This window comes from Pyricularia grisea (genome assembly GCF_004355905.1).
Source record: "Pyricularia grisea strain NI907 chromosome Unknown Pyricularia_grisea_NI907_Scaffold_1, whole genome shotgun sequence".
NCBI lineage: Eukaryota > Fungi > Ascomycota > Sordariomycetes > Magnaporthales > Pyriculariaceae > Pyricularia > Pyricularia grisea.
Genome location: NW_022156716.1, coordinates 631,031 through 657,396, shown reverse-complemented (window position 1 = coordinate 657,396; position 26,366 = coordinate 631,031). Strand labels below are relative to the sequence as shown.

Genomic DNA, 26,366 nt, shown 5'->3' with positions numbered 1-26,366 from the left:
CGATAGCGTAATGTGGTGCGGTCCAGCCGATGGTGGGGGGGCGGGCGATTATTTAATAACAATGCTGGGTTTCCCCACCGCGAAAGCGACGTGGTCGGGGTTTTAACAACACCACCACCGAGGTTGGACTTGCCGCTCGCTGGTGCGAACCGCAGCCTGTGCCGATTTTGGTGAAAAAGTCGAAATGGTGTTCGGGAAAACATCGTTTTAGAGTACCTTTGTGGAGGTTTAAACCGGGGCGTTTAATTGAAACGATTCAGACGTAGGCGCCAAGCAGTAAAGGCAATTCTAAGCTATAAACCAGAAACGTAAAGGTAGTCCTGGCGTAATATTCCAAAAAAAAAAAAAGAAAAAAGGAAAGCACGGAGTTTGGCCATTCTACGATTTCAGCACAGTCACTAAGTTCTGCGGCTTTATTAATTAGTTGTTCACATATCGTCCCGGTACAGTTTGTATAAGTTGTGAAGCGAAAGAAGTACAAAACCACAAGTCTGATAGGGATGATCAGAACAACTCGTAACCGTGAGTCTAACAGCTAAATGTATAGTGCCACTTGATTGAACAGACTCAATTTTATAAACCTGCCGGAATGACCTCGACGTCAACATAGATTAGAGTAATTGGAGCGATGCCAGGGATGCTTCCAGTGCCAGCTTTCATAGTTATGAAGGACGTTTGGTTGACGAACATGGATTTCGGAATTCCGCGCACGTGGTGGTAATACATGACTGCCGTCTATAAAACACCTACTAATTTACTGCCGATTGGGTTTACTACGTACGGACCCCTTGTATATCCGACGGCATTGCCTGTTGGTCTACGTGGTAACTGATCGTCAAATTGGAATTTGAATCGTGCAAATTAAATTAATACGACATGTGGCAGGATTAAATGTGGAGTTTGGCGAAGGCATTGCAGCTCGGGAGAACAACTCTATCTACAGTCAAGCGAAGGTACAGATCAACATAAACCCCACGTAAAGCCGTAATCATTACTACGGTAATTTATATCTGGTGGGGNGCCGCGAATTTGATAAGGAAGCGGTGCGTTTTCGACGAGTCTCTGACACGGCAAGTGGGGGATAAGAAAAAAGGGACTATAAAATTTTGGAGAATAGTCACCCAAAACTACGTACCAAAAAGAACGCCCCTACTCACCATGTTTCACAACGCGTAACATTTTGCACAAAGCACCTATTTATAAATGGTCAAGAACCATCATTTTGACCGTGGACACCTTCACATATTAGCAATTTTCTACATTTTACATCCTCCATTCGCGGTAATGTTTTACACAAGATGCTTGCAGCCCCTAGTCTTTCGTCTCCCACTTAACGGATGCTACATTGGCTGCCCTTGCACCCCCGGAGAGATATGTGAATCTCAACTGTGAACGGTTCATGTACTCGGAAACGGTTTCTGGGATTACCCAAACACATTTCATTGCATCAAGGAGTGTACAAGTCAGATCATCGACCCACTATACTGGGAAAATGAAAGGTTAATCATTCGCCCCTTACAGGGAGGTTGGATCATCGGTAGCCCGCCAGTGTATAAAGAAAGTAGTGATTCTCGACTGCTTAGCTATAGTTTTTGTTTCTTCACCGCATCAACCCAACGAACTCCATTCATTCCACTGAACACTTATCTGCTTACCTCTACAGCAATCCGCTTCTTCTCTCGCAACCATGCAGTTCTCTACCATTCTGTCTCTCGTCTACCTCGGCGCAGGCACTGCAGTTCTGGCCGCTGGTATCCCGGGAATCCAAGCACGAGGCGCTATCCCGTTCTGCCAGTCCAACTACCCGGGCAACAACTGTCAATCCACTGAATTTTGCGAACAGACTGTAAGATATTCCCCTCTCTTCAGATCAGCAGATAGAAAATGCAGCCGGACAATTGCGACATGAAAGCTGACACAGCGTAGTGCGGAGGAGCTTCCAAAACCTCGGGCTGCAGTTCTACGTGCGTCTGCGTCTGCAGCGACGGAACCAGAAACTGAATTTGACATCCAGCCGGTTGGTTGATTTGGGAGGTGTAAGAGTTATGTAGGAGTCATAAAGAGCGATGTATTTTGGACATTTCCTTAATGGCGTCCTCGGGCAGTATGTCTCGCCGTCGGAACCCGAGATACTTGAAGTACAAGGGTGAATAAAACAATTTTAAAACAAACTTCAAACAACGAAACTTATCCCCACCAGGGGCTTTACCCCATCTTTCGGGTTTTGTAGCAAACCCGAGCGGGACCAAATAAAGCTATTTTAGATTTCTAATTACCACACAACGTATGAAATATGAACGCTGGCACTGGGCTTTTGCACATTTAATCATACAATCCTTTTCAGGGATAGTGTTAAGACGTATCTGATTATATTCTATATGTTACATATCTTTTAAGTCATCGGTACGATTTTATTTCCATGTTAAATACGGAATCGAGAAAATGCCCGTTATCCTTTCGTGCGTAATCATTTATGTTAATTCGTGTAAATGGTTTTTTCTTTTCTTTCTTCTTTTTTTTTCTTTTTTTATAGAAAGATCTTTGAATATTAAAATCTTCTGTGTGAGATCTAATACGATGAAATGATAGGTGCCATGGTCAAGTTTGCAAGTATAGTCGAAGGGTACAAGGCCGCATTTAGCAACGCCGACACGAGGAGTCCGCGTGTGTAGCTAGGGCAACCACTGCAGGCATATTGTTAGGATTCATCAAATCGCTCTTCACAATGTAGGGTTATAAGTTCACAACTAAAAAGACCAATGTCTTCCACCGTATACGGCAACCTTGAAGGCTTTTGGGTACGGGTATCGTTGTATATAAATGTGAGCAAAATGCCTATCCTATCCATCGCTACCGCACACAATGCCATGAGATGCCGTCAGGTCGCTTACTCTTCTGTTCTGTAATAGCAAAGAAACACCACCACGGAACAAAAAAAACCTCACTTCTTCAAACTCTCAACATACTCCTTCACCAACTGATCCGTATTCTCATCCTGCGCGAGCCCCAAACCAACCTCTCTCGAATAATCCAGATTCCACGCCCAGCTCCTCAACAACCTCGCCTTAACCTCGTCCTCTTCAAAGCTCACAAGCTCGACCTTGTCCTCCCCGCCATGCCTGCCCAGCGCATCCAGCAGCTCCTGCACGCTGCTCACGATGCCGGGGAAGTTGAGCGCGCGCGTGTGCGACGGCAGCTTGTCCGCCGGCCAGCCCAGCACCCTGACCAGATTCTCCACGCAGACCCGCGGCGTGCACAAGGTCGCGCGGAACTCCCTGTCCGTGATGGGCACGACGCACGGCAAGCCCGCCATCGGCTCGCGGATGATGCCCGAGAGGAACGCAGACGCGGCGTTGGATGGGGCGCCGGGCCGCACGGATACGGTGGGGAAGCGCACGCTGTAGGCGTCGATCAAGCCGCGGCGGGTCATGTCGTTGATCAGGACCTCGCACATGTACTTTGTGGCGCCGTAGGTCCCCGTCGGGGTCGGGGTGGTGTCTGGCGTGACGAGCTCGGGGAGCGGCGTTCCGTAGACTGCGTTGGAGCTGGCGTAGACGACGCGCAGGCCGCGGTTGGTCTCGGACAGGTGCGCGAGGAGTGACCGCGTGGCGTCAAAGTTGACGCGCAGGGCCAGCGCCGGGTCGGCCTCGGACCCGGCCGACATGATGCCGTGGAAGACGAAGGCGGCGGCCAGGGGCTGGCTGGCGGCGACGAGGGCCTCCATCGACGCCTGGTTGGTCAGGTCGGCCTGGATGCAGACGCTGTTTTCGGGGTGCGCGGCCGACGCCGGCACGGTCGGGGTCACGACGTCGGTGAGCACGACGCGGTGCGTGTCGGTCGCCAGGAGCCGGGCCGCAAGCAGCGGGCCGATCATGCCCGATGCGCCGGTTATGAGGATTGTTGGTTTGGTTGGGGTTGACATGGTTGGGTTTGGTGTAGTGTGTCCTCTTGGCTATCGGTGTTTTTTTTTTCCCAGCGGAACTTCTTTTCTGCAGAAATCCGAGTTTATGTTTTTTTTTTTTTTTTTTTTTTTTTTTTGCTCTTTTTCTATATTGACCAGTCCACTAACAACGAAGAATTGAAAACATAAAGACGGGAATAATCTTGGAAGGAGATCTTGGTTGATTTTAAGTCTGGAGAAATCGCCCATGGCAGGGGTAACAAAACAAATTCGGGATCGGGGGGCGCGTGTCGCGTTGTGGTCTGGTAGGCGCGGAGCCGGGGAACTGGTTACGGTGTGGTTCGGTTTGTAACTCCGTAGACACTTTGTGGTTTTGTGGTTGGAGCAAGGATCGGATGTGGGACTGTGGAACAAGTGGTGGGTGAGAAATGCGGGGGATCGTATGGGGAGGTCCGTTTTCGGGGGTTAAAGGCGGGAAATCGGATCAAGGTTTGTCGGGATTTTTGGAGTTCGCCGAATATTGAACACGAGTTGCAGGGCTAGAGTCTAGTTGTAATTGAAAAGGCCCGTCCTATTCAGGGATGCGAAGATACGAAAACAACCGAAGGGGAGTAGGTATTTTAAAGAGTAATAAATCTATATCCTTGGCTAAGATGTTGTTTAGTTTTTCTTTTCTCAACGTAGCATGGTGATTAAATAGGCAGGTAGTACCTAGGCATGTTAAGTCGTTAACACAGGCGTCCTCCAAGGCTTCCACCTCCATATCAGATCCTTGGCGTCGAATTTGACTATAAACCCCACTTACAACCCTCGACTCGCGCTCCCTAGTGCGGGGTTTTCGCTATATATTCATGGGAGTCACAGTTACTGTTGAATACTGGTCAAGTATCTTTTGACATCACAAGTTAAATGTGCTGTGTACTGAATCTGGATTGTATTGTCCATGTCCCACTTCGAGTCGCAACAACAATCGCGAAAGAACAAATTAAGGAGAGGACGTCAGATTCAAGCTATAGACTACTAGCTAACCGACTTGACCAGATCCCATCAAGGCTGACCCAGTCCATACCCAAATACCATCTCAACAACAGCTGTCAAGTAGATACATTTAAGTTAGTGACGGGGAGATATTTCTTTTTGCCAAACTTTTCCAAACCCTTTTTTTTTTTTGATCCCTTCCTTTCCCAGGGAAAACTTTTGTTTTGGTTGAAAAAAACTCAAACCAAACCTAGCAAAAAAATTAAAATAAACATCCAATACCCAACCCAGTAAACCATTATTCCAATACTTCAAGCGGTAGCCCAACTTGGACAATGGCTCATTTGGCTACACCAATGTAGGCAAAGCAGCGCTTGAATGCCTCAGCCTCAAGGGCAAACAGACCACCGTGGTCGAGCAGGGCAGAGGGGGTCCAGAAGTCGGTGTCGATGCGGGAGACGAGACCCGGGTAGCTGCTCAGGCCCTCGGGCTCAGAGACGCCCCACGGGTTGCGCAGGACCATGTACTGGCGGCCGCCGAGGATGGCGTAGCCGAGGACCGAGTAGGCGTGGTTGGCGACGATGTTTGCGCCGCGGAACTGGTCGCCGGTGGCGTGGGTGAAGGCGGTCATGGGGTTGATGGTCTTGAAGTTGACGCTGTTGTGGCGGACCAGGCCGACGAGGTCGGTGGCGTTGTGCCTCTCGCACTGGAAGTACTGGGGCTCGCGGCCGTTGATCTGAGCCATGGCCTTGATGGGGTCGCCGCAGTGCGTCTGCGTGATGTCGGGCTGGTCGCTGTCGGTGCCCGTGATCCACTTGGCAAACGCCTTCTCGTACAGCGATGGCCAGATGTCGGCACCGTCGGAAGCGCGGCAGTACAGAGGCTCGTTGTTGGAGTTGTTCATGGGGATCTCGTAGTTGACGTCGATGATCTGCGTCTTGTTGTTGTTCTCGCCGCCCTTGTCGTGGAACTTGATGCTCAACACCCGCCTCTCGTACTCATCCTCCTCCTCTTCCGACCGCCTGCCGCCGCCGTGACGTCGGTGGCGGTCGTTGCTGCCGCCGTACAGGCGCGTGTCGCGGTTGATGGAGCACGGGTCGGACCAGTAGACGGAGAAGAGAGCGGCGATGAGCCAGCTGTTGGTGCTGCAGCCCTGCTGCGGGTCATCAAAGCGGTTGTACGAGGTGAAGGGCCTGGTGTTGGCGGTGATCTGACCCAGTGCGTTCATGTTGTACTCCTTGCCGATGCGGAACATGTTGACGTCCTCGACCAGCCTGCGGTTGAACATCTGGAAGAAGTAGTCGTACATGTCGCGCCACGATCCGTTGGGCGGCGTCCACCGACCTCCCCTCCTGTCGCCTTGGTGGCGGCGGAACGGTGTGATGAGGTCGTTGAGGGACCGTGTCACGTCCCTGTTGGTCACGGTCCTGCCGAGCTGGTGCGCGTGCAGCACCAACCTGAGCTTGCCGTTCTGAAGCCTGGCGACCTTGACCTTGATGTTCTCGACGTCATCGATTCCGATGCGCTGGAGGTCCTTGATGCGCTGGACGCGCGACAGGTCCGGGGTGACGAGGTCCCTCTCGTCGAGGATCTTCATGTCCTTCTCCGAGAAGCGCTCGGCCCTGCGCTCCCTCTCGTTGAGCTTGAGGCCGGCGTACAGCAGCGAGTGGTGCTTCATGTCAAAGAGCTCGTCGTAGTCGGTCTGGAGCACGTTGGCCATGAGCTCCGTCACCTGCGTGTTGTACTTGTCGATGCGGCGGCCGAGCATGGCCTCGACGATGGCGTAGGGGTTGGCCGCGCCGATGCAGATGTTCCTGGGTGGCTGGTCAGGACGGGGGCCGCGGCCCTCGTTCATGTCGACCTCCTCATCGTTCTGCTCATCGCCACGTCGGAGCTCGGCGAGGTCGTCATACTCGCGCTCCGTCACGGTCGAAGCCTCCCCGCTGCGGACCTGGCTGCCCATGATGGCCGAGACGAGGGCATAAGGGTCAATGGAGACCTGGCGGCCAGAGGACTCAGGGAAGCGGCTCATGTCACCCATGTTGATGGTGAAGGGAAGAAGCTGGGAAGCTTGGTGAGGTGAGTGACCTTGGGGGTTTTGTCCCAAAGTCTGAGAGAAGTAGAATTTGTGTTAAGGTTGTGAAGAGTCAAACTACTGATGTTCGTTTGACTGCTAGATGAAGGCTGATGTGATACAAAAGGACTTTGGTGACTTCGATGGCGTGATTGACCCCCTTTAAATACTTGGAATCCTTCACTGTCAACGAGACATATCCTAACCCTGATCTTTCGTCTTCGCCTTCTAGAGCCACAGTAAGCTCCATCCATTCCTCCAGACGCAAGGGGGCGTTTCCCCATGCTCCGCACGTCCAAGTGGGCTTGCTCACCGATCCATGCCGTCAGGAAAGTATCCTTTCCAACTCAAACGGGTTCCCACGGCCGTAACACCTCGCGTCTGGGCATATTCCGAACAGCATTGCCACAGTGAATTTTCCATACTGTTAGTCCCTTGTCGGTTTTCTTTTTTTGTTTTTCTTTTGCTCGGCTTACTCCGACTTGAGGGGGGCCGGGAGGGGAACCCGGCGGAAGCAAAACAAAGAAAAAGCCAAAGCGGGCTCGAGACCGAAAGATGCACTCTTGCACTGTGATGCCAATGAGAGTAAATGAACAGAGATCCCACAACAAGTGAGTATCTGCAGCGTTCGGGCGGCGCGGTTTCGATTTGATTGGACCGTTGCGGCTTCATCCAGACAGCCCAGATCCCGCACTCGAGCAAATCGGAACACGGAACAGTGAGGAGCCCGTATTTGTTGGGATTTTTTTTTTTTTTGGTTATTCGAAGCCTTAGTTTGCTGCACGACAATGAGCGGGGGACCCGTTTGTCTATTCTTTTTGGGTTCTTGCAATGCAAACACAAAAAAACCTTGTGCGGTTTGCATTATTGTACAGCTGTTGGATGGCATTGCGGTCCGAGTCTGGACTTCTCGCCAACGACGGATAAAAAAGCCATGTAGAAACCGAAAAAACCTTGTTCTTCACACATGGCAAAAAAAGACCCTTTTTTGCTGCATTGTCAAAGCTACATGCATGAAGAAAAGCAACGCACCCTTTTTCTGCTTGATGGGTAAGGTACTGGCATGAGGTAGGTGCATGTTTGACGCCGGCAAGCGCCCAAAGCTCGAGAAACAAGAAGGAAAACTTCTTGTGCAAATCAAGACCCCTTTTCCGTTGTAAGCACACCACCTTGTCTGAGGCTTTCCCGATCCGTCAATGACAAACATAGGACCACACCGGCAGCAAAGATCAGATGGGTCAAAGCTCCTGAAGCTTCTCCGCATTCCGGAAAGGGTCCCTCAGGTTCCAGACTTTAATGCAAACGCAAAAGACCACCGAGACGACAAAGACACAGGCTAGCCAGGACAGTAATTGAGGGTTGAACACTGTATGTGTTTTCAATCTGAGATATAGTTTTTCAGCGTCCCAACAAAATATACAGTAGACGCGTAAACGGATTACTGCAAGACTAGACCTAGCTACCTCTGCTTTTTTTGTCTTTTGATGTTTCGCTACTTTCGCCGTTCGTCTATACTAAACTCTATATGCCAAGACTCACAACAAAAAACAACAACTTGATGTCCCCCGCGTGAGGAGAAAACAACTCGTATAGGTCTGGCCATGACATCAGCACTGTCAGTTCAAGATCTCGGCTTGGCAGCCGATGAAAAGACAAGACAACGAACCCCTCGTTGTCAAAAAAAAAAAAAAAAAGAAAAAGAAAAAAAACGAAATTCCCCATCTCTCTTGGAGCATAGCCCCGCTGGGTATGTGGCTTTTCCCCTCTCTAAACGTACTAACGGTCAAAAAGATCAACGGGAGCTCTTCCCCGCCTGTAAGGCCCAAACTCTAAAGCTTTGAGATGGTTTGAGCTGCTTAGTCTTCTTCGCAGCATTCCCCGCTCATCTGCTTACGATACAGTATTTCAACAATGTACAGGGAAAAAAAAAGAAAGAAGCAACAGCTCCTGCCACAGACAGCCCGCAAGTCCCGTCGTCCCTTTAGTGTTTCCCCTCTTTCCCCAAAGCCGAGCGTATGCGCCGTCTCAAACTATACGGCCCTACAAGGGCGCAGTCATTCTGTTTTTCTCTCCCCCGCACGGGGAGAGCTTGGACGAGTTTGGCCCAGACTGCAGGGTAGCAATGAGGCGAATGGAATTCTTTGAGACGCTGAGCAAAAGGCAAAACGACGATGTGAATGGAGGGGGAAAAAAACCAAAGAAAGGACGTACATAGTGGGAAAAGAAAAACTCAATTCACAATGATCGGGCACTTGGAAAGAAGAGAAAAAGAAGAATAGAGAAAAGGATCCTTCCCGACATCTCATCCCGTTTTTTCCCCACCGCCCGGCCCGGTTGGTGCAAATTAGCAAGCAGCTTTGGTGATTTGCTGCGGAGATATAAGATCCAAAGCTGATGTAATTATCTTGTTTTTGTTCTTGTCAGGTGAGATCCGTCGGCAGTTAACCAGCTCGGACTGAGCTAGTCTTTGTGATCGAAATATTGAGAGAAAATAGAAAATAGAAAAGAAGAGAATGATAGAAAGAGATGCCTTCGAGAGGGGGCGAATACGAAAAGAAGGAAAAGAAAAGAAAAAGAAAAAAAAAACACCAAAAAACAGCATACACGTTTTCATCGAAATTGGACAATATCCGAGCACGACATGCACCTTATACGAAGCAGTTTCTTTCAGTGACTGGCCGAGCCTAGACCTCTTGCTGGGAAGCATCGTTGTTTCGGGTGAAAAGATACATATAGTCTGGCCAAGACTTGGCGATTGAGCTTGTCGTCAACACATTATCCACGGTGCCGACGACAAAGAAAAAACGCCTTCAAGTCATCTCAAGCTGGGCCCAGCTTCCATACAAAACCAATCCGTCCATCTTTCGGCTTCGATTGCTACTGACACAATACTAACATTGACAGCATGTCATGTCCCTGAAAAAAAAGTGTCCAATTTGGTATCTATGCTTGCTCGAAAACATGATAACAAAACACCGCCACAATTCTAACATGCAAAATAGCACATAGCACTCACTAACCAGGGAATCTCTGACGGTGGATCCCCAGCTACCCGTCCCCCCTGAACCAAAAGAGCAGCAGTGACTACAGTGACGGAAACCTTCGCTTCTCGACCGCCCCGATATTATGACCCTCGCTTGCACGTTCCCTTCTGCTCCCCACACCCCTGCTGCTCCGTTGGGGGTCCTCTCCGGACAGGGCCCTGCCGACCAAGCCTACAGCACCGTCCGCACTCTGACCCCGGTTACTTCCCGCGCCGCCTCCCACGTTCTCGCGGAGGACATACCACCCCTCGCGGCGGACCCTCGACCTATCCTCCTTCTGATACGGCAGTAGCGGCAACGGTCTGCTGAAATGCTTGACCGTGGGCGACGGGGCCGCGACGCGGGGCACCAAGACGTCGTCGTGGGTTTCTACCAGCGACCTGGGTCTCGGGGTGGAGGGCGTCGTGGGCGTCGGCGACGGCGGCGAGGTCAGCGGCCTCTTTTGCGAGACGAAGCTCGAGGTCCGCTTTGGGTGGTAGGCCAGGCGGGACGAGGCGAGCGTCGACGCGAGCCGCCGGCCTTCCTTGTTGGCCACGTCGCGGACCAGCACCCGCAGGACCGGGATGCTCGTCGCCATGATGGTCACGGCGGTCTCGGCCGCCGACCACGTCGTCAGACGTCCCACGTCGTCGCCCAGGTCTATGCTGATGTTGTAAAAGGAAGTCATGTATCTGGCTTTGACGAAGGCAGTGATGCCGGCGCTGTTGAGGTTGATGTTAGCGAGTCTTTTTTTTTCTTTTTTCTTTTCTGTTTGTGTTATTTCTTTTTGGGCGGTTTTGTATCCTTTTCTATTTAATGTTTAGCACAAGCGAAAGGTGTAACAAGCTCTGTACTTACAATATGCCAATACTCATGGCGATGGCGACGCCAATCTTCTCCCTTTTACATAGATGTTGGTCTGAGGAAGTCTTCTTGGTCCACTTGAGCAAGATGGGCCATGGTAAAATAGCTAATAAGATGTCGACCAGACCGGAATAGACTAACCGATATAGAACACCCACAAAAGAAAACATTAGCCACATTGCTCGCTTCAACGTCCCTCCCAAGCACCAGCAGCGCAGACCACCAATCTTTGTTTCGTGGAGAGGATATAGCTTACCGCTCACGATGACCCCAAAAGTAGCCGCGCGGCTGAGCGCACCATCGTCACATTTTCCTGGCATCAACGGCCTCCACTTCTTCTCGATCGGGTCGCACCCAACCCAGAAGAGGGCGGCAGAGACGCCAAAGAAGACGTTGACCGTCACGATGGAGATCAAGACGACGTTGTGCCACCAGCCCTCGGTCATGCGGAGGAGCGTCATGGCAAAGGACGTCTTGGACCACGCCTGCGCCACGATGCCCGTGGTGAGAGAAGACAGCCCCAGGAGTACCACGTCCTCGATGTTGTCGGGCGTGAGGGCAAAGTCTGGTGAGCCCAGCCCCATATGTATGAGGAGGGTCGCGAGGGCCGCGTTGAGTATAAGCATCATCTTTAATCAGGGTGGTTATCATAATCAAGGGTCCGTCAGCTAAAGGGTTCAAGTATTCATTTGCCACTTGAGGACAGTACAGTTCAACAAAAAAAAAACGTTGGACAAAGCAAGAGGGTTCCTGGAACTAACCCATGATGCCGCCAGGACAGCATCTTCCCAGCGGAGTTTGGAGGTGGGATTTTTGCGTTTGCAATACAATCTCAAGCTAAGAAACAGCGCCGACAAGGTAACGAGAACCCAGAGGCCAGTCTCCACCTCTCGTACCGCCCTTTCATCAAAACCAGCCGTGGAATTGATGTCATCCAGCAGGACGAAGCCTTCAAGGTCGGAGTTATTAAATGGGGAGGACTCTGGAAAGGAGAGGCCTGACGTGTTGAGCCTCACATGGGGATGACCTTGAACCCGCTGTCGTAACGTCTCGTTGAGAGGCGCCATGGTCTTTTGAAGTGTTTCTTTTTTCTCTCTTTCTTTTACCCACTGGCTAGCTGCTTGGTGGTGAACCAAGCCACCGGAGTGGAGACGGTGAACCAAGCGCAAACGGCGGTTATGCTACAAAGATGAGGGCAGTGGGAGCTGATACTCAAACAGATATGTAAAAATGAAATTCGAGCAGGGGCGTACATGACATGACGAAAGAGGTGTCATAGGAAGCTGATACTCCCACGAGATTCCGGATTGCCCAAAACAAAAGGACCTGACATTTCCTTCTCCCCAAATTCCGCTTGGGGCGTTACGAAACAGGGAGGCGAGTTAATCGCCCGTCAATCGCCCCCGACATATAGCAAAGTGGCGCCGCGGCGAACGTCGTTGATCGTTGTTGCCCCGGTCCGGTCCCTGCCAAGACATGGTGATCGGACGTTGGCCACGTTTGTAAAGATTGGTCATTCGCAATGAGGCTCTTCCACACATCTTGATTAATTAACTACTTGCCATGTTGGGTTAGTTTTGGGTCCCATGGCAACCAGAACAAGGTTAGCAACCCGGTGCCTCGCTACCACTATCAGATGCCAAGGATGCTCTCTCGGTTTACTAGCCATCATGTCACGGGATTGGCCAAGAGGAGGGCTTACTGAGAGAATCATTTAGCCCGTAAGCATGACCTTGCTCCTGCAAGGACAGGTGTGGGTACGATCAACAGCTATCAGGACGATTCAGTTCAGAATCACCTTTATCCCAAGTAGGAAACGTGAAGTTAAGCTAAAGAAACTTGGTTTAACGCGTGTAAAACTGTTCCTGAACTCTGCTCCAAATTCTTCTTCCATTTGCGCGTTGAGCCATTACCCATCCCAAGTCAACAAATGTTTATTTCTCTTTTTGGACTAGTCGGCGAAAGCATAATCCTGCGTAAGGGGTGCCAAGAAAGAAATTCTTGACCGCGGAGATGACTAGGGAAACTCCGCTTTCAGCCCTCCTTGAGGTATCACGACTGGTGTCTCAGTCGCTCGTTTGATCCCATTATAGCCCTTGTAAACCATCAGAAATGGACTGGCGCCAAACATCTGACAAAGTATACAGACAGTGGGCAGATCGGGCGATCAGGGGGCAAGAATTTAACCACCTGAGGTGCCACCTTCTCGCTTGAAAAGATGCCAAAGTCCGCGCAAGTGACATTAGGGCTAGCATGTAGGGCGTTACTGTGCATTGCAATCCAAGACAAGCCCCAGATTGCACACATGTAAATTGATTGGCTGACGTTTATAGCCAACAGAGGTGGTTTGGGGTAACGAAGTGTAAGTGATAGGAAGGTGTAGGTATGAAGATGCTCATATCAAACCATGAAAGATATGACGGCCGCCAGCCAAAGCCTGTTTCGGAAGATACAAACTATTGCATATTTTGCCCGATGAATGCGAACTCTTGATCCTGCGGCTCAAAACCCAAGAATGATTGACACTAGAACTAGTGCAAACTCACTTGAGTTAATCTTGCAGACGATGCTAGTTTGACGTTAATTTGCTTCTAACTTGACGTAAAATTGACGTGAGCGAGCTTCGCGAACAGTCAAGACTTTTCATGACAGCTTTAGGCAGAAATGAAGTTTCCCAGTTTTCTTGTCAGATCCAGTTTGCTTGTCAGATGACTCACGTAAGTTCTGGGCTAGGCTGCCTGGCGCGGAGGTATGATGTGCAAGCCGAAATAAAGTAGATCGACTACTCACGAGCACCACGATCAATCGTTGGTCGCGAGAACAGTCGGCCAGAGCGTCGGGTGACATGAGAAAGCATGTCAAAGTCGCAACAAATCCCCGAACTGCAAGCAAATGAATTGTTGGAATTGCTGAAGGTTGCGAGCTGGGGAACCCGTAAGCATGACTAGGATGGAATGTGTGCACCACCATACTCGAAACAAAGCAGAAACATGTTCGGGCAGGTTCTGGACATGGAGAGGAAGTCGAATGGGATCTGGGGGACATGTGGTACGAGTCAATGAAACAAGATATACCATCATATATGATTGCACAGAGGCGGGACAGTGGGATGTTGGATGCAGTGGGGGCTTTGTCAATCTGCCTTCAAGGACTAGGAATGGTCTGACATGTGCCTGCCGACAAATGGGGATAGTCCGCAGGATTTGGACAATCCGATTGATGTTGGCTGTAGGTGGCAACGAATTTCTCGGACTTGATGGAGAAATACTTAGGACGGTTGTGGCCACCACTTGTTTTTTTTGCGGGAAAGCACCAGATATACCTGCAAAGAATGCGAATGCGTGGCTGAGGCCGGACGAGGAAGAAGGATGAAAAAGAGTCAAGAAATAAGGAAACTGCCACAAGGAGCCAAACAACAAAAGATAACAGATTAGCACCTGAAATTCCTGAATATAATCCGTAAAGCCTTGCTTCTTGCCCGTGCGTACGATTGGAATGTGGGCGCCGGGATTCCTCATCCAGCATCCGACTGGTTGACCTCAATCGACGCAAAATGTAAGCAAAAGCGGGAAGCCCATATAAGCATATATGCCAATACCATCAAAATAACTAGTCAACAAGCGCCCAGTTTCCGGCGCAGCTAAAATGCCCAAGCAACTAACTACCTTAGGTACCTAGGTATGCAGTCAAGTGCAGCGCGCAGCGCAGAGCGTCAAACATTAGTGGAGTACCCAACGGGATAGCCGCGTCCTGGCACGCAAGGTAATCTTGGCAGCGATTCGTTCCTAAGATAGCAAGGTACCTTGGCCAGCACAGTTATTATCTGCCGTCAATGGGACCCAGAGGTCATCATCACCGCGCGTTCCTTTTCTTTACTGGATGCCGAGTTGAACAGGTGCGTTGCCGAGATTCGTTGCCCAGCTTCGTAAGAAAAATTGGATGGCATCGGTCGATTTCGAAGCTTGTTGCGACTTCTCGCCTGCCTTTCCGACTTGGCATTCGGAACCCAATTGAAACGAATTGCAGGACATCTTGGCGCTCGCATTCTGCTCAAAGTTGCCGGTGTCGATTACGAAAACAAGACCAGCAACGATTTTTGCAGTCGAAGATCTACCGAGTATGAGAACGCTCTAGAGCACATTCTTGCGAGACTGACGTGGGAGACTGTGCTGTGATTGGTGAAGGAGGCAAATTGGGATTGAGTCAATTGCAATTGACTGATGTTTGACAATCAGAGTGAGTGCCTGCAGGAAACCTTTTCCTTCAATTTGCCACGTGATAAATAACCCCACCAGCGTCTTCCACGCGATAGGAAGGCACCCCACCAAAATGACGGAAAGTGCCCTGGAAACAACCAGACAGACAGTGGCTGACCAAGCTTCAACTGTTATCTGTCAACATAAGATGCAACCCACCAAGACGGGATTTATTGGATTGTAGAATACTGAATCAGCTGTCTGTCGCTCGATCTGTCAGTCTCGGCCTCGCTCTGTTTGAATCGCAAGTAGTTAATTGTCTTGGCAACCTGTTCTGGCACATAGTTGTCAATATGTTGTACACTTTGCCAACGTGACACGAGTAACAACAGATTATTCTCGTCTAGTTTTACTTCAGCCTGGGCAATTTCCCCGCCACCGAACACGGTTGACCAGAAAAGGAAATTGAACATGGGACCAGTCCAATGTCGTGAATGTTTCAACTTTTCTCTCCATCAACTCATTTAGATCTAGACATCGTAGGAAAAAACTTACCCACCGCCGCATATCAAGCTTGCAAGTAACGACAGCAGGGCACCAGATCAAAATTTAACCCAACCAAAATTTTAGTCCGATTATGTCAAAGTCGCTGCTCAGCGGAGAAGGTGCTTACATCTATCCAACCGCTGGCTGCGGAGTCTAATATATCGTACAATCTGCTGCAACTTACTATTTATCTTGATGTACTTTGATCTTGCTGCTTATAATTGACCAAGCAATCAGAAATCAACCGTCATATTCCTAGGTACAACATAAAGTTAATTATTTTATCTTGTTTGGCATGTGATTGACCCCCAACACCACGCGCGACCAATTGGCGTGCACGGCGGAGAATATCCATCTCTCTTACGACGCGCTCGGTCCTTAAGATTTGACGCCGCGTCAGGTGCACACCCAAAGACTTGGCTGCCCAGCCCGAATAACCAAAGCACGGCCCGAACACTGCACTCGTCAACACTCACCAGCATGTATTCTACTCCTGTCATCTGTCTCCAGAGCATCTATCACTCATGAATCGAGATAGGATGTCGACATGTACATATCCTCTCATGTCTTGATCTCCTGCTTCTCAGATTTGCTGTCGAATTGATGCTTCCGTTAGGCAAGTGAATCTATTTACGTATCTACAGCTGATATTATCTAGTAGTAGTCTTTGCTTTGAAGCGGAATTGCCCAGCCGGCCACTAGCAAGTAGCCGTTGATTAGAAGCGAACTAATCTAGCGTCGCATAGCCAAGTTGCCGGGACAGATGCTTCTTCTCAGCCGGAGCTGACAGCGTCTTCAAGTTTACTATCATGTTTCAGGCCCTTTGCACAGAGTGTACAAGATAATGCTGGTAGAAGTGACTGCAGAAAATGGTCAATTAGCACCCTTTTTTTGTTTCTTTCTCTTTCGGGATATGCTTGCACACCACACTAATAACATCTGCAATGGGTAGTGCAGAGAAGTGCACTGCTCTAGACGACTCCTCGGATGGCAGGCTACGAACAATTGCTTACTAGCAACCGTACGATATTATCGTCGTAATTGGTCCCAAAATGACGGATCTCTTTCCTCGTGCTCACTTTTAAATTTTAACGCAACGTCCTATGACTACATCGCCTCCGTAGACATTCTTCAGGCTGTCTGAATCGGAGAAGTCACTCCAAAAATTGGAAATGCACCTTTCTCAACTGTTAGTTTTTTGTCATGATACAATGCACAGCCAAAAAAAAAAAAAAAAAAAAAAAAAAAAAGTTTCAATCGCCACATGGATTTTTCGTCGGCCAGACATGGCAGAGATCTTTTGGTGTACCCTTAGTTTATCCTCAGACCAAGACTGGCGTAATTTTTCCCAGTGTTAAGTGGCAAGCGAAAAGATCAGACCCCTGAGCTTCGACCTCTAGCTGCGCGTCCATCAGCGTCGGTCACGGCAAAACACTCCGATTCTACCGTCTGCTAATCTTTAATTCCAACAAAAACTGCACGACCTGCAGCCTAAGCAGAGCTGCATATATCGTGCATGCCGTGGCAACCTAGGAATACCATGCCCAACAGCACTAACGTGCGTTGAAAGCCAAATCTTTTTTTTTTTTTTTTTTTCTATCAGTGACACGCACGCCAATCGATCTCTGCAGTCTTCGGGCGACGACATCTGTTCGAATGGACGAGTGGCTTGGTACGCAAGTGCTGCGAAGACGCCAAGATACGGGAGTACTAGCCATGGCACCTCTCCCGCGTATGACAACGAAAATAGCCTCCTTGGTGTCATGCCACTGCTGCATAGAGGGAGGCGACTCTCGGCCCTCGCCAATGGACCTGCCGACTCCCCGATGAGGCAAGTTGCATCAAGATCCGGTATCAGGAGCCTATACTTAACCTCGCATTCTCGCTCCATCTCCAAAGGTTTTCGGCCTTCTCAGTCAGCCATCACGCAGCTTACGCTGACAAGAGAGCCATTCCACACCTCTCGTTCTACTATCTATTCCTGCCCAACTGCTGGCTTAGCTGCAGGGGATTCTCGTCCTTCTCGTTCACTCAAGTGGCAGTATACAACTACCCGACGAAAGACATCAGGCATAGCAGAAGGCTCTTGAAAGCATGCATCTGATCCAGAGCCTCGTGTGGGCTCTCCCACTGGCACTACCATTCGTGGCTGCCGAGATTGAGGATGTCGGCGACAAGCCCCGCAGGTTTGAATATACCATCACTTGGGAGAAGGGGTCCCCAGATGGTTTCGAGCGTGAGATGGCCTTCATCAATGGAAAGTTTCCGGGACCAGTCCTTGAGGCAAACCAAGGAGACAACCTGGAGATTGTCGTCAACAACCAGATGCCTTTCAACACAACTATCCACTGGCATGGTACGTACACCCCATCATCTGATGTGAGACATGTTTAGATGGGACTATTTTGGCTGACCAACGGTATTTGGACATCAGGCATTGAGCAAAAAGGTACCCCTTGGTCGGATGGCGTACCGGGCCTCACGCAGCGGTACATCATGCCCGGCAAGAACTTCACCTACAGGTGGAAGGCGGACCAGTACGGCAGCTATTGGTATCACGCCCACGCCCGCGGTCAGATTGATGATGGCTTGTACGGCGGTATCCTCATCCACCCAAACAACAATACCCAGGACTCGCTGAGCCTGATCGCCCGGAATGCCTCCCAGCTCACTGCCATGCGGGCCGCCGTGCGCAAGGTTCAACCCATCATCCTGTCCGACTGGAGACACCTCAAGTCTATGGATGCCTGGCAGATAAACGTCGACTCCAAGCTCGAGACGCCTTGTTATGATTCTCTTCTCGTCAACGGCAAGGGCCAGGTCAACTGCTGGTCTCGGCAAAAGATTAATCAGCTTACAAATGGCATCCAAAGACGATTCCTGAACAATGCCAACATGCAACAGCTGACCGACAAGGGGTGAGTAGCTTCTACCAGCTGAAAACAGCGTTCCATTCAATTTAGTGCGCCACTAACAGAGAATCACCGAAACAGATGTCTCCCAGCCAAGGCTGTTCAAATGACCTTTGCTCGCAACATGCCTGGAAACCTCTCGGCGATTCCCAAGGAGGTTTTCGACGTCTGCACACCAACCCAGGGTCAACAAGATGTCATCAAAGTCAAGCAGGTTGCAGGCGCAAGCGAGTACTGGCAAGCCTTTGACATCATCGGCACGTTTGGTCTGGTCACTGCCACAGTCTCGATGGACGAGCACCCCATGTACGTTTACGCTGTCGACGGTGGCTACATCCAGCCGCAGCTGGTCCAAGGCATCTCCGTCAGCAACGCCGACCGCTACTCGGTCCTGGTCAAGATTGACAGGCCCGGCGACTACACCTTCCGTGTTGCCTCCAACTCCGTCATCCAGATGATGAGCGCCACTGCCACTGTCCGCGTCCTTGCGGCAAACGCTGCCGAGACGGCCGACGAATCAGGTGGTGGCATCACCCCCACGACCGTCAAGGGCCGCTCTGTGGCCCCCTCCATAGTCCGCCGCCAGCAGAACGGCGCCAGCTCGACGCCCTACATCAACGACGTCGGTCAGGCCATTGGTCAGGGCGTCAACTTCTTCAGCGAGAACAACCAACGCCAGTACCCTGCCGATCCCCCAGGACAAACCGTCGCTCAGACCTTCAAGATGCAGCTCCGCCACGACGGTAGCGCCTACAAGTGGGCGCTCAATGACACCATCTACCCGCTGTCAGCCGACGACGCGGAGCCAGTGCTCTTCAAGGCCACCCCCATCCGCGACGACAGCACCACACTCACAACCAAGAACAACACGTGGGTCGACTTCATCTTCGAGTCCTCCACCTTCCCGACCCCTCCTCACCCGGTGCACAAGCACGGCACGCACATGTACCTCATCGGCTCGGGACAGGGCAACTTCACCTGGAACACGGTCGCCGAGGCAGCACGTGCCAACCCGGGCCGCTTTAACCTGCAGAACCCACCTAAGCGCGACTCGTTCCAGAGCGTGCCCGCCATTGTGCAGCCGAGCTGGATCGCCGTCCGGTACTTCTCGTCCGACCCGGGCCCATGGCTGATGCACTGCCACATCCAGACGCATCTGGAAGGGGGCATGGCGATGAGTATAATCGAGGGTTATGACGTGTGGCCGACGACGCCCAGCGAGTACCTGAACTACGAGCAATAGACCGGCGGGTCCACTTATTAGGTAGTCGGCGATGAGTTGTGGCGGCACCTGGGCTTTTCTACCTTGGTATTTCCAGAGGCTTGCACCCGCAGAAAAAAAAAGCGGGTCGCAGGGCCGCATTTGACTAGAGTTGTTTCCTCTTGACCTTTTCTGTCTTTTGTGGCTTATAAGACATTGGTACGGCGTTTTCTAGACAGGCTGATAATATGAATCTAATGTTGAGATCATCATGGCTTACGTAAGGGAGGTGCACCCACGCTCTGACGTTTAAGTGAGGTGCATGCGGTGCTTAGCTTCGCCAGCGTGGCGCTAGCGGACGATCATCACCATGTGGTCGCTGGATAGCCTTATTGGGGATCCGGATTGAAGGGCAACTGTCTTCGATAGCATACTTCTTTCTACGTTATCGATCAATAGACAGAATCTGAAAAGTTATCTATGCATTAGAATGCCAATGTACATTTTCCTGGTTCTTCGGGACCGGGAAACAAAACAGGGGCGCGTTAAAATAGCCATCACGATTCTTTTCGGACCAAAATCACGTCTTTAACCCACATAAAAATGTCTATACTGGATACCACCATTGACAAGATTATTTGCAACAACCCCTGTAGTTAGGTAGGTAGGGAGGCAGGTAGGCGGGCAGGTACATAGGTAGCTACCTTACATTGATAGGCGAATAGGTACTGAGGTGGTAGGTAACGTAGGTAGGCAGTCTGTAGGAAGGTAGCCTGGTAGGGTATGTGAAAGTAATTACTGGTCATTATTACTGGGTGGATTCAACGTCGCCCTAGAAACATGACAATCAGATTTTTGCTTTGCATTTTGATGGCATGTTTCCATGGTCCAGTTCTACCTCAATGTCATTATTTCTGTGAAAATTCTCACCGACTTGTGATGGGGAAAAACCTCCGTCTCAACAAAAAGCCCTCGATGCACACCAGACTGTGCACTTCGTCCCTTGTTTTGATTGACGAATATGATGATGCCCCCAAGCCCGCGCACGTGCACAACAAAAAACCTTGTCCCTTTATGCACATGCTCATTGTGACGCGTTCCCTTCCTGTACGAAGGTTTATGCTGGGGAAACTCCGTTCGCCGATTCAGCGGCTAAACCGAGGGGAAAACCTAGCTTTCGAACTCCTAAGTTTTCAAAATCTTTTTCACAGCGTAGAAATTCCAGCCATTACAAACGTAGTCCAGAATAGCGGAAAAGCGGTCATCGACAAACTTATCTTGATCATACACCTCTTAAAATATTATGCGTATTGATTAGGAGGACGTATCTGGTATGATTCCTGTTCCGCCCTTTCCTACCCATGAAACCCTCGCAGATTCCGCGACTACTACCACCGACTCCTCTTTATCGGGGTCATGTTTAACCTGTAAGCGGTCCAGAAAACTATACATGCATGAGAGCTGCACTGGAACTTTCCCCGGGTCATATTAGCACCAAGTAAGTGGCAGTCTTGCTGGCCCTGCAAGGCCGTTTCTTAGTACTGCGACGAAAGTAAGTGATACAGTGGTTGTGCAATTAACACAATGAAGTCGGGGACCCATTGGAAGCTGAGTACTCAAAGTGGGATCCATCCCATTTTGCTTGTGCACATACAGTCTAACATTCGAAAGCGTTGGTCTTCTCACATATTTTTCATCAATGTTACCAATGTAGGAGCCTAGGAGGATGGTTAGCACTAAATGTTAAAAAGCCCTATTTCATAGTACGATAATGCCAGAATCGGCGTTTTCTTTCCCATAAGCTGTTGGGAGACGAGTCCAATATGTCCGCTACGGGCTTGCAAACAGATTACACCGGAGTATGCAGACGAACATGACTCAAGAGCCCTAGGTTCTGGTTCTTTGGCTTGGATAACAACATGGCTTCACTCACCAGAACCGTGCTCGACAGAAAGAGCGGTGTCGCAGGGATGCAAAGGGGAGCATGAGTATATTTGTCATTCGAAATAAAGCGACATTGAACAGTACCGAAGATTGTTTACCAGGCCTCCGGCTTGGGTCCATCTAGTAATAATAGCCTCTAAAGACGTTTCTCTACTCAACTACCTACTCATATACCTACTTGCCTGCCTTACATACCACTTAACATCATTTGTATTACTTGTATTACATGTATCCCTATATTTATTTCCAAACATATTATGTTGCAGGCAAATTGTGAAACACGTTGTTCAAGCAGGCGTGGTTGCAAGTAGTCGCGTTAGTGCTGGCCGGCAGTACTGACACTGCTGTGTGGGTTAAAAATGAATGACCTTGGAGGCCCGATAAAGAATTGTGGAGGGTATTCAACCCGGCCCTTAGGTATGACGCTAAGCCTCGTGATCTTAAAGATCTTACTTTTTGCAAGCCACACACATTGAAAGTGGTAGGTTGGAAATCCATCAAGACCTTGGGATTACACGTCGTTTGTGTCTAAAAGATATGGTAAAGACCAAGCATACATATGTACTTAAGAGGAGTCTTTGCATTGATGTGAAACGAAACCAAATCAGTATCAATAGCGCGAATGGTGTCCACAGACCACACCCTACAGTTACTCATCAATTATGGTGACAAAAGTCTCTCGCTATGCAACCAAACCCTTCCGCAAGTTGCCATAGAATACGGGAATGGTAGCAATATCGGCCTCGCCATCCACAAGAGCGCTCGTCTTCTTGAGGCATTCCTGGGCAAGAAATTTGCCAATCTCAAAGCACCAGCACCGGGTACCTTTGCGCCGGTCTTTGTCAGCTGCTCAGAAGCACCTGTTCTTGTGGATCCTATCACGAAATCCATGCGATGCTACAAGGAGTGTGTAGCCGCTCTCGACTTGGCCTGCGAGTTCGTCACCCAAACGGGGCTCAGTCCGTCATCCACATTTCTCTGTGCTCCGCACTTGCCATATGTTGAGCTGATGGAGCGCCTGCTCGGGAAGTCCGAGTACGCGGTGCTCAAGGGAATCTTGGGCTCATGACGATTGACGGCTGCCAGGGCCACGAGGGCGATATTGTGTTCCTCGTCATGGGGGGCACAAATGAGTTCAGTGGTCTCTGTTTTACCAGCGACACGGTAGGCATAATGAAATCTTGACAAATCATTTCGTGATTTGTTGCTAATATACTTCTTCAGAACAGACTCAATGTGGCCATGACCCGGCAAAAAAGTGACCTCGTCATCGTCGGAGACATCAATGTCGTTTAGTGCTTGAAGTCGTGCAAGAGCATAGTCAAGGTCAAGGGCAAGGGCAAGCCCGGTTTTTGAGGAAGGAGAAAGGGTGCTGGTCAACACACTCACTGGGGAGATTATAAAGGTTCGTGTCGGTCTTCTGCGGTTCCTTGTTAACTATGTTAAAGATTCCGGCCGTGTGGTAAAGGTAGATTGTAAAGCCAAGCCTGACGAAATAGCATAAATACCGACAGCTTTGCTTCATCATAACGCCCTTTAATTTACATATGGACCTGGATGTGAATATTGTATACGCTAGACCAGGCTGAGGAATGCTATCAAGGCAAGAGAAGTCCGAAATGAAGAAACAGAAAAACAAGAAGTGCCAAAAGGAAATATTCTAATAACGATCTATGATATACTCACAAATGCCAGCTCCCCGGACCAAGGCAAAAGAATGACATCACCAAAGCTCAAGCAACAGAAAGACATAATAACACAACACTACATACCTGCTCAGTTACCCAAATACCGCTCGGTACCAGCACCCTGACCCGATGAGGCAGCAAGGTAACCCACCTCTCACCGCCGCCGCCAACCCCCTTGTCCTCCTTCCCGTTCGCTACCAGCATCATCCAACAACCGCCCGACCCCACAATCCCGACACAAACCCCAGGCGTCAACCACCCGGAGCACACCACATCTTCGACAAGCTCGAAGCAGGGCGCTGTTGCCACTGCCCCCGGTCCCCTCATGCATCATCGACTCGGCTGTGCAAGGAGCTGGTCCTGGCGACGCGGTCGGGACCACTGTAAGCGTGCACCCTGGCGCGTTGTACATGATACTGCTGCTGTTGTCGTCGCCTGCCAGCGCCGATTCAGGGACGATGGCGTGGCCGTAGTTGATGAGCACCGAGATCGGGTGCGAGGAGGACTGTAGGGCTGGGATCAGGTGGTGAGCCGTGTAGGTTGCCAGCTGCTCTTCGTGCGTCATTGTTGGTGGTTGCTGATTTGTTCTCGCAGGGCGGCGGCCGCGATGATGTTTGCGTCTGTGTGTGCGATAGCGGTACTGGATGGGCAGTGGCTGTGGTGAGGGTCGGTAGGGCTGGAGTTGTTGTAATGGCCATTCGGTACTGTCGTCTTCGTACTGCTGATCTGAATCGTAGTACGCGTTGGAGGCTGTGTATACTGGTATGTCGCCGTGCCACGCTGTGTGGGATGCGGTAGCGTAGGCTGGCTGATCGCCCCAGAAAGACGACATTTCCAACAGGTTGTGAGTTTCTGGAATGAACGGCGAGTGTCCAGTTACTTTTGCTCTTCTTTGTAGAATGTTTTGATTTGATGGATTACTCCAAGTTGGGCAATATGTGCAGAAACCGTGTGCTAAGAACACAAGAGCTGGCCAGCCCAGGAAGCTCTTATTAGATGTCTTTTGTAGAAGCGACATCGGAGCCTCCGATGACGGGTGACTCTTTGTACGACATGACTATATTAGGAGTGTAAGTTCCACGAAAATTGCCATTGTTTCTGGCTGGCGCTGGTCGCCGGTTTCAGGCGACATTTTGCCCTCTGCCTCGCCTCGGATCATGTACATTTGATACATATGACATGCCCGACGCTCTGGATGCCGATCTGATTGCCCCTGACGTAGCGCTACCGTGCTCCCCTGAACCCGTCCCGTCCCCCTCCCTCAGCCTTTTTTTTTAATTCGCCCTAGCTCCAACACAACTCGTTCCACTGCATTTCTAGACAAGAGCGGGCGACCCAGGAGTAGACAGGACCCGGAAGTCCTCAGGGTGTCTGACCAAAACTCGGATTTTTTTTAGATCCAACTTAACAACTTGATTTATAATCTGAACTCCATAATCTTCAATCTCAAGCTATATCATTACTCGAATTTTGCTCTAATTTTTTTTTTGGAGATTGCTACGATTAGAATCGATACAGAGACTAAATGTTCAAGTAGGGCAATTGTTGTAGGTCTTAAATTTATAGTGGGTTCCAAGCTACTAGGAGGTATCTTTGTAGTATACTAAGTAGTACTGGCAGCCGCAATTCACTCAAAAAACAAACATGCCATTTCCCTTGAGATGCATATATCTTCAATCAACACCGAGTAGCCCATCACTTTCTTCATACACAGTGATCCCTTTACAGAAGCTAACTGAGAGTCTTATTCATCATGATGTCCATTCGCAGCTTTCTGCTCCCGTTGCTTGATTCCCTCGTAAACCCGAGGGAGAATATAACGACCATAATCAACGGCATCGTTCAGGTTGTCATATCCACGAATGGAAATCAACTCGCAACCCAAGTCTACGTAGTCGAGGATGGACTCGGCAACCGTCTCATAAGAACCCACCAGAGCCGTCGACGCACCCCGCGCATTCGTCGCCGTTACTGTAGGATACCACAGGGCGCGGTCCTGCACCTCACCCTTCTTGGCGATCTCCAACAGCCGCTGCGAGCCCACGTTCTGCGGCTCTGCGTCCTTGGGCCCCGGCGCATACAACCTCGCCTTGGCCGCGTCGTCACCCTGCAGCGCCTCGAGCGTGCGGTGTGCCTTTGCCCAGGCCAGCTCCTCCGTCTCTGCCGTGATGGGTCGGAAGGTGACCCAGATGCGGGGACGGTCGGTCCTGCCCGCCTTCTCCGCCTGGGCATAGATCTGATCGATCTGCTCCTTGGTCTCCTTGAGCGGCTCACCCCAGAGGCCAAAGATGTCGGCCAGGGAGCCACCGACTCTGTACGCATCGGCAGATGACCCGCCCACCGACACGGGGATGGAGCTGCCATTGACGGGCCGGACGGCGTTGCTCCAGCCCTTGAAGGTGTAGTACTTGCCGTTCCAGTCAAAGGGCTCGGCCGACTCCCACCCACGCTTCAGGATGCGGATGTACTCCTCGAGGCGCTCGTAGCGCTCCGTCTTGGACAAGAAGTCGCCCTCGCGGGCCTGCTCGGCGTCGCTTCCGCCGGCGATGAAGTGCACGACTGCGCGGCCGCCGCTGAGCTGGTCCAGCGTGGCTAGCTGCTTGGCGGCCGTGGTGGGGAACATGGTGTTGGGCCGCAGCGCGATGACCACCTTGATCTTCTTGGTCACGGCCGCGATGGTGGCGCCGATGGTGAAGGGGTCGAATGCTCCCGACGCGTAGGGTATGAGCGTGTACTGGAAGCCATAGTCGTCGAGCACTTTGGCATACCGGACGAGGTATTCAGGGTCGATTGAGGCCCCGGGGATGGGGAACAGCTCGCTCGAGGCGTTGGGTGAGGTCATGGAGATGAATTCTGTGGGCATGGTTGGCAAATGTGCGGCTTCCAGGCCGGCTAGGTAATTATTAGATGGTTGAGTGGTGATTGCGGGCTGGGTATCAGGAAGGTCATTCAATGCGGTCGGTCAATTAGGTTGCTTGGCTTTGTTTTGTGCACATTGAGAATACCCCTGAATATATACTAGACTGTTATCATAACCTT

General features: G+C 50.6%; 8 protein-coding genes across 8 annotated transcripts; 3 read left to right on the top strand and 5 right to left on the bottom strand.

The window, feature by feature from the left end:
* Positions 1 to 1,687: 1,687 nt before the first annotated feature.
* PgNI_00151 (uncharacterized protein) lies at positions 1,688 to 2,001 on the top strand (the record flags this gene model as incomplete). Its single annotated transcript, XM_031120234.1, has 2 exons — positions 1,688 to 1,846; positions 1,927 to 2,001. The coding sequence occupies 2 exons, from the start codon at positions 1,688 to 1,690 to the stop codon at positions 1,999 to 2,001; spliced, it is 234 nt and encodes a 77-aa protein (XP_030985862.1).
* A 940-nt stretch (positions 2,002 to 2,941) lies between these two features.
* PgNI_00150 (uncharacterized protein) lies at positions 2,942 to 3,922 on the bottom strand (the record flags this gene model as incomplete). Its single annotated transcript, XM_031120233.1, has 1 exon — positions 2,942 to 3,922. One exon carries the CDS (start codon positions 3,920 to 3,922, stop codon positions 2,942 to 2,944), a length of 981 nt encoding a protein of 326 aa, XP_030985863.1.
* A 1,297-nt stretch (positions 3,923 to 5,219) lies between these two features.
* Positions 5,220 to 6,920, bottom strand: PgNI_00149 (uncharacterized protein; the record flags this gene model as incomplete). The annotated part of the gene is made up of 1 exon (XM_031120232.1): positions 5,220 to 6,920. One exon carries the CDS (start codon positions 6,918 to 6,920, stop codon positions 5,220 to 5,222), a length of 1,701 nt encoding a protein of 566 aa, XP_030987092.1.
* A 3,117-nt stretch (positions 6,921 to 10,037) lies between these two features.
* On the bottom strand, positions 10,038 to 11,907 carry PgNI_00148 (uncharacterized protein; the record flags this gene model as incomplete). Its single annotated transcript, XM_031120231.1, has 4 exons — positions 10,038 to 10,698; positions 10,835 to 10,976; positions 11,097 to 11,469; positions 11,602 to 11,907. 4 exons carry the CDS (start codon positions 11,905 to 11,907, stop codon positions 10,038 to 10,040), a joined length of 1,482 nt encoding a protein of 493 aa, XP_030987091.1.
* Positions 11,908 to 17,676: 5,769 nt separating this feature from the next.
* On the top strand, positions 17,677 to 19,737 carry PgNI_00147 (uncharacterized protein; the record flags this gene model as incomplete). Its single annotated transcript, XM_031120230.1, has 3 exons — positions 17,677 to 17,938; positions 18,017 to 18,500; positions 18,576 to 19,737. The coding sequence occupies 3 exons, from the start codon at positions 17,677 to 17,679 to the stop codon at positions 19,735 to 19,737; spliced, it is 1,908 nt and encodes a 635-aa protein (XP_030987097.1).
* Positions 19,738 to 22,261: 2,524 nt separating this feature from the next.
* Positions 22,262 to 22,824, top strand: PgNI_00146 (uncharacterized protein; the record flags this gene model as incomplete). The annotated part of the gene is made up of 2 exons (XM_031120229.1): positions 22,262 to 22,598; positions 22,670 to 22,824. 2 exons carry the CDS (start codon positions 22,262 to 22,264, stop codon positions 22,822 to 22,824), a joined length of 492 nt encoding a protein of 163 aa, XP_030987096.1.
* A 657-nt stretch (positions 22,825 to 23,481) lies between these two features.
* PgNI_00145 (uncharacterized protein) lies at positions 23,482 to 24,159 on the bottom strand (the record flags this gene model as incomplete). Its single annotated transcript, XM_031120228.1, has 1 exon — positions 23,482 to 24,159. One exon carries the CDS (start codon positions 24,157 to 24,159, stop codon positions 23,482 to 23,484), a length of 678 nt encoding a protein of 225 aa, XP_030987099.1.
* Positions 24,160 to 25,071: 912 nt separating this feature from the next.
* PgNI_00144 (uncharacterized protein) lies at positions 25,072 to 26,190 on the bottom strand (the record flags this gene model as incomplete). Its single annotated transcript, XM_031120227.1, has 1 exon — positions 25,072 to 26,190. The coding sequence occupies one exon, from the start codon at positions 26,188 to 26,190 to the stop codon at positions 25,072 to 25,074; it is 1,119 nt and encodes a 372-aa protein (XP_030987098.1).
* Positions 26,191 to 26,366: the final 176 nt, after the last annotated feature.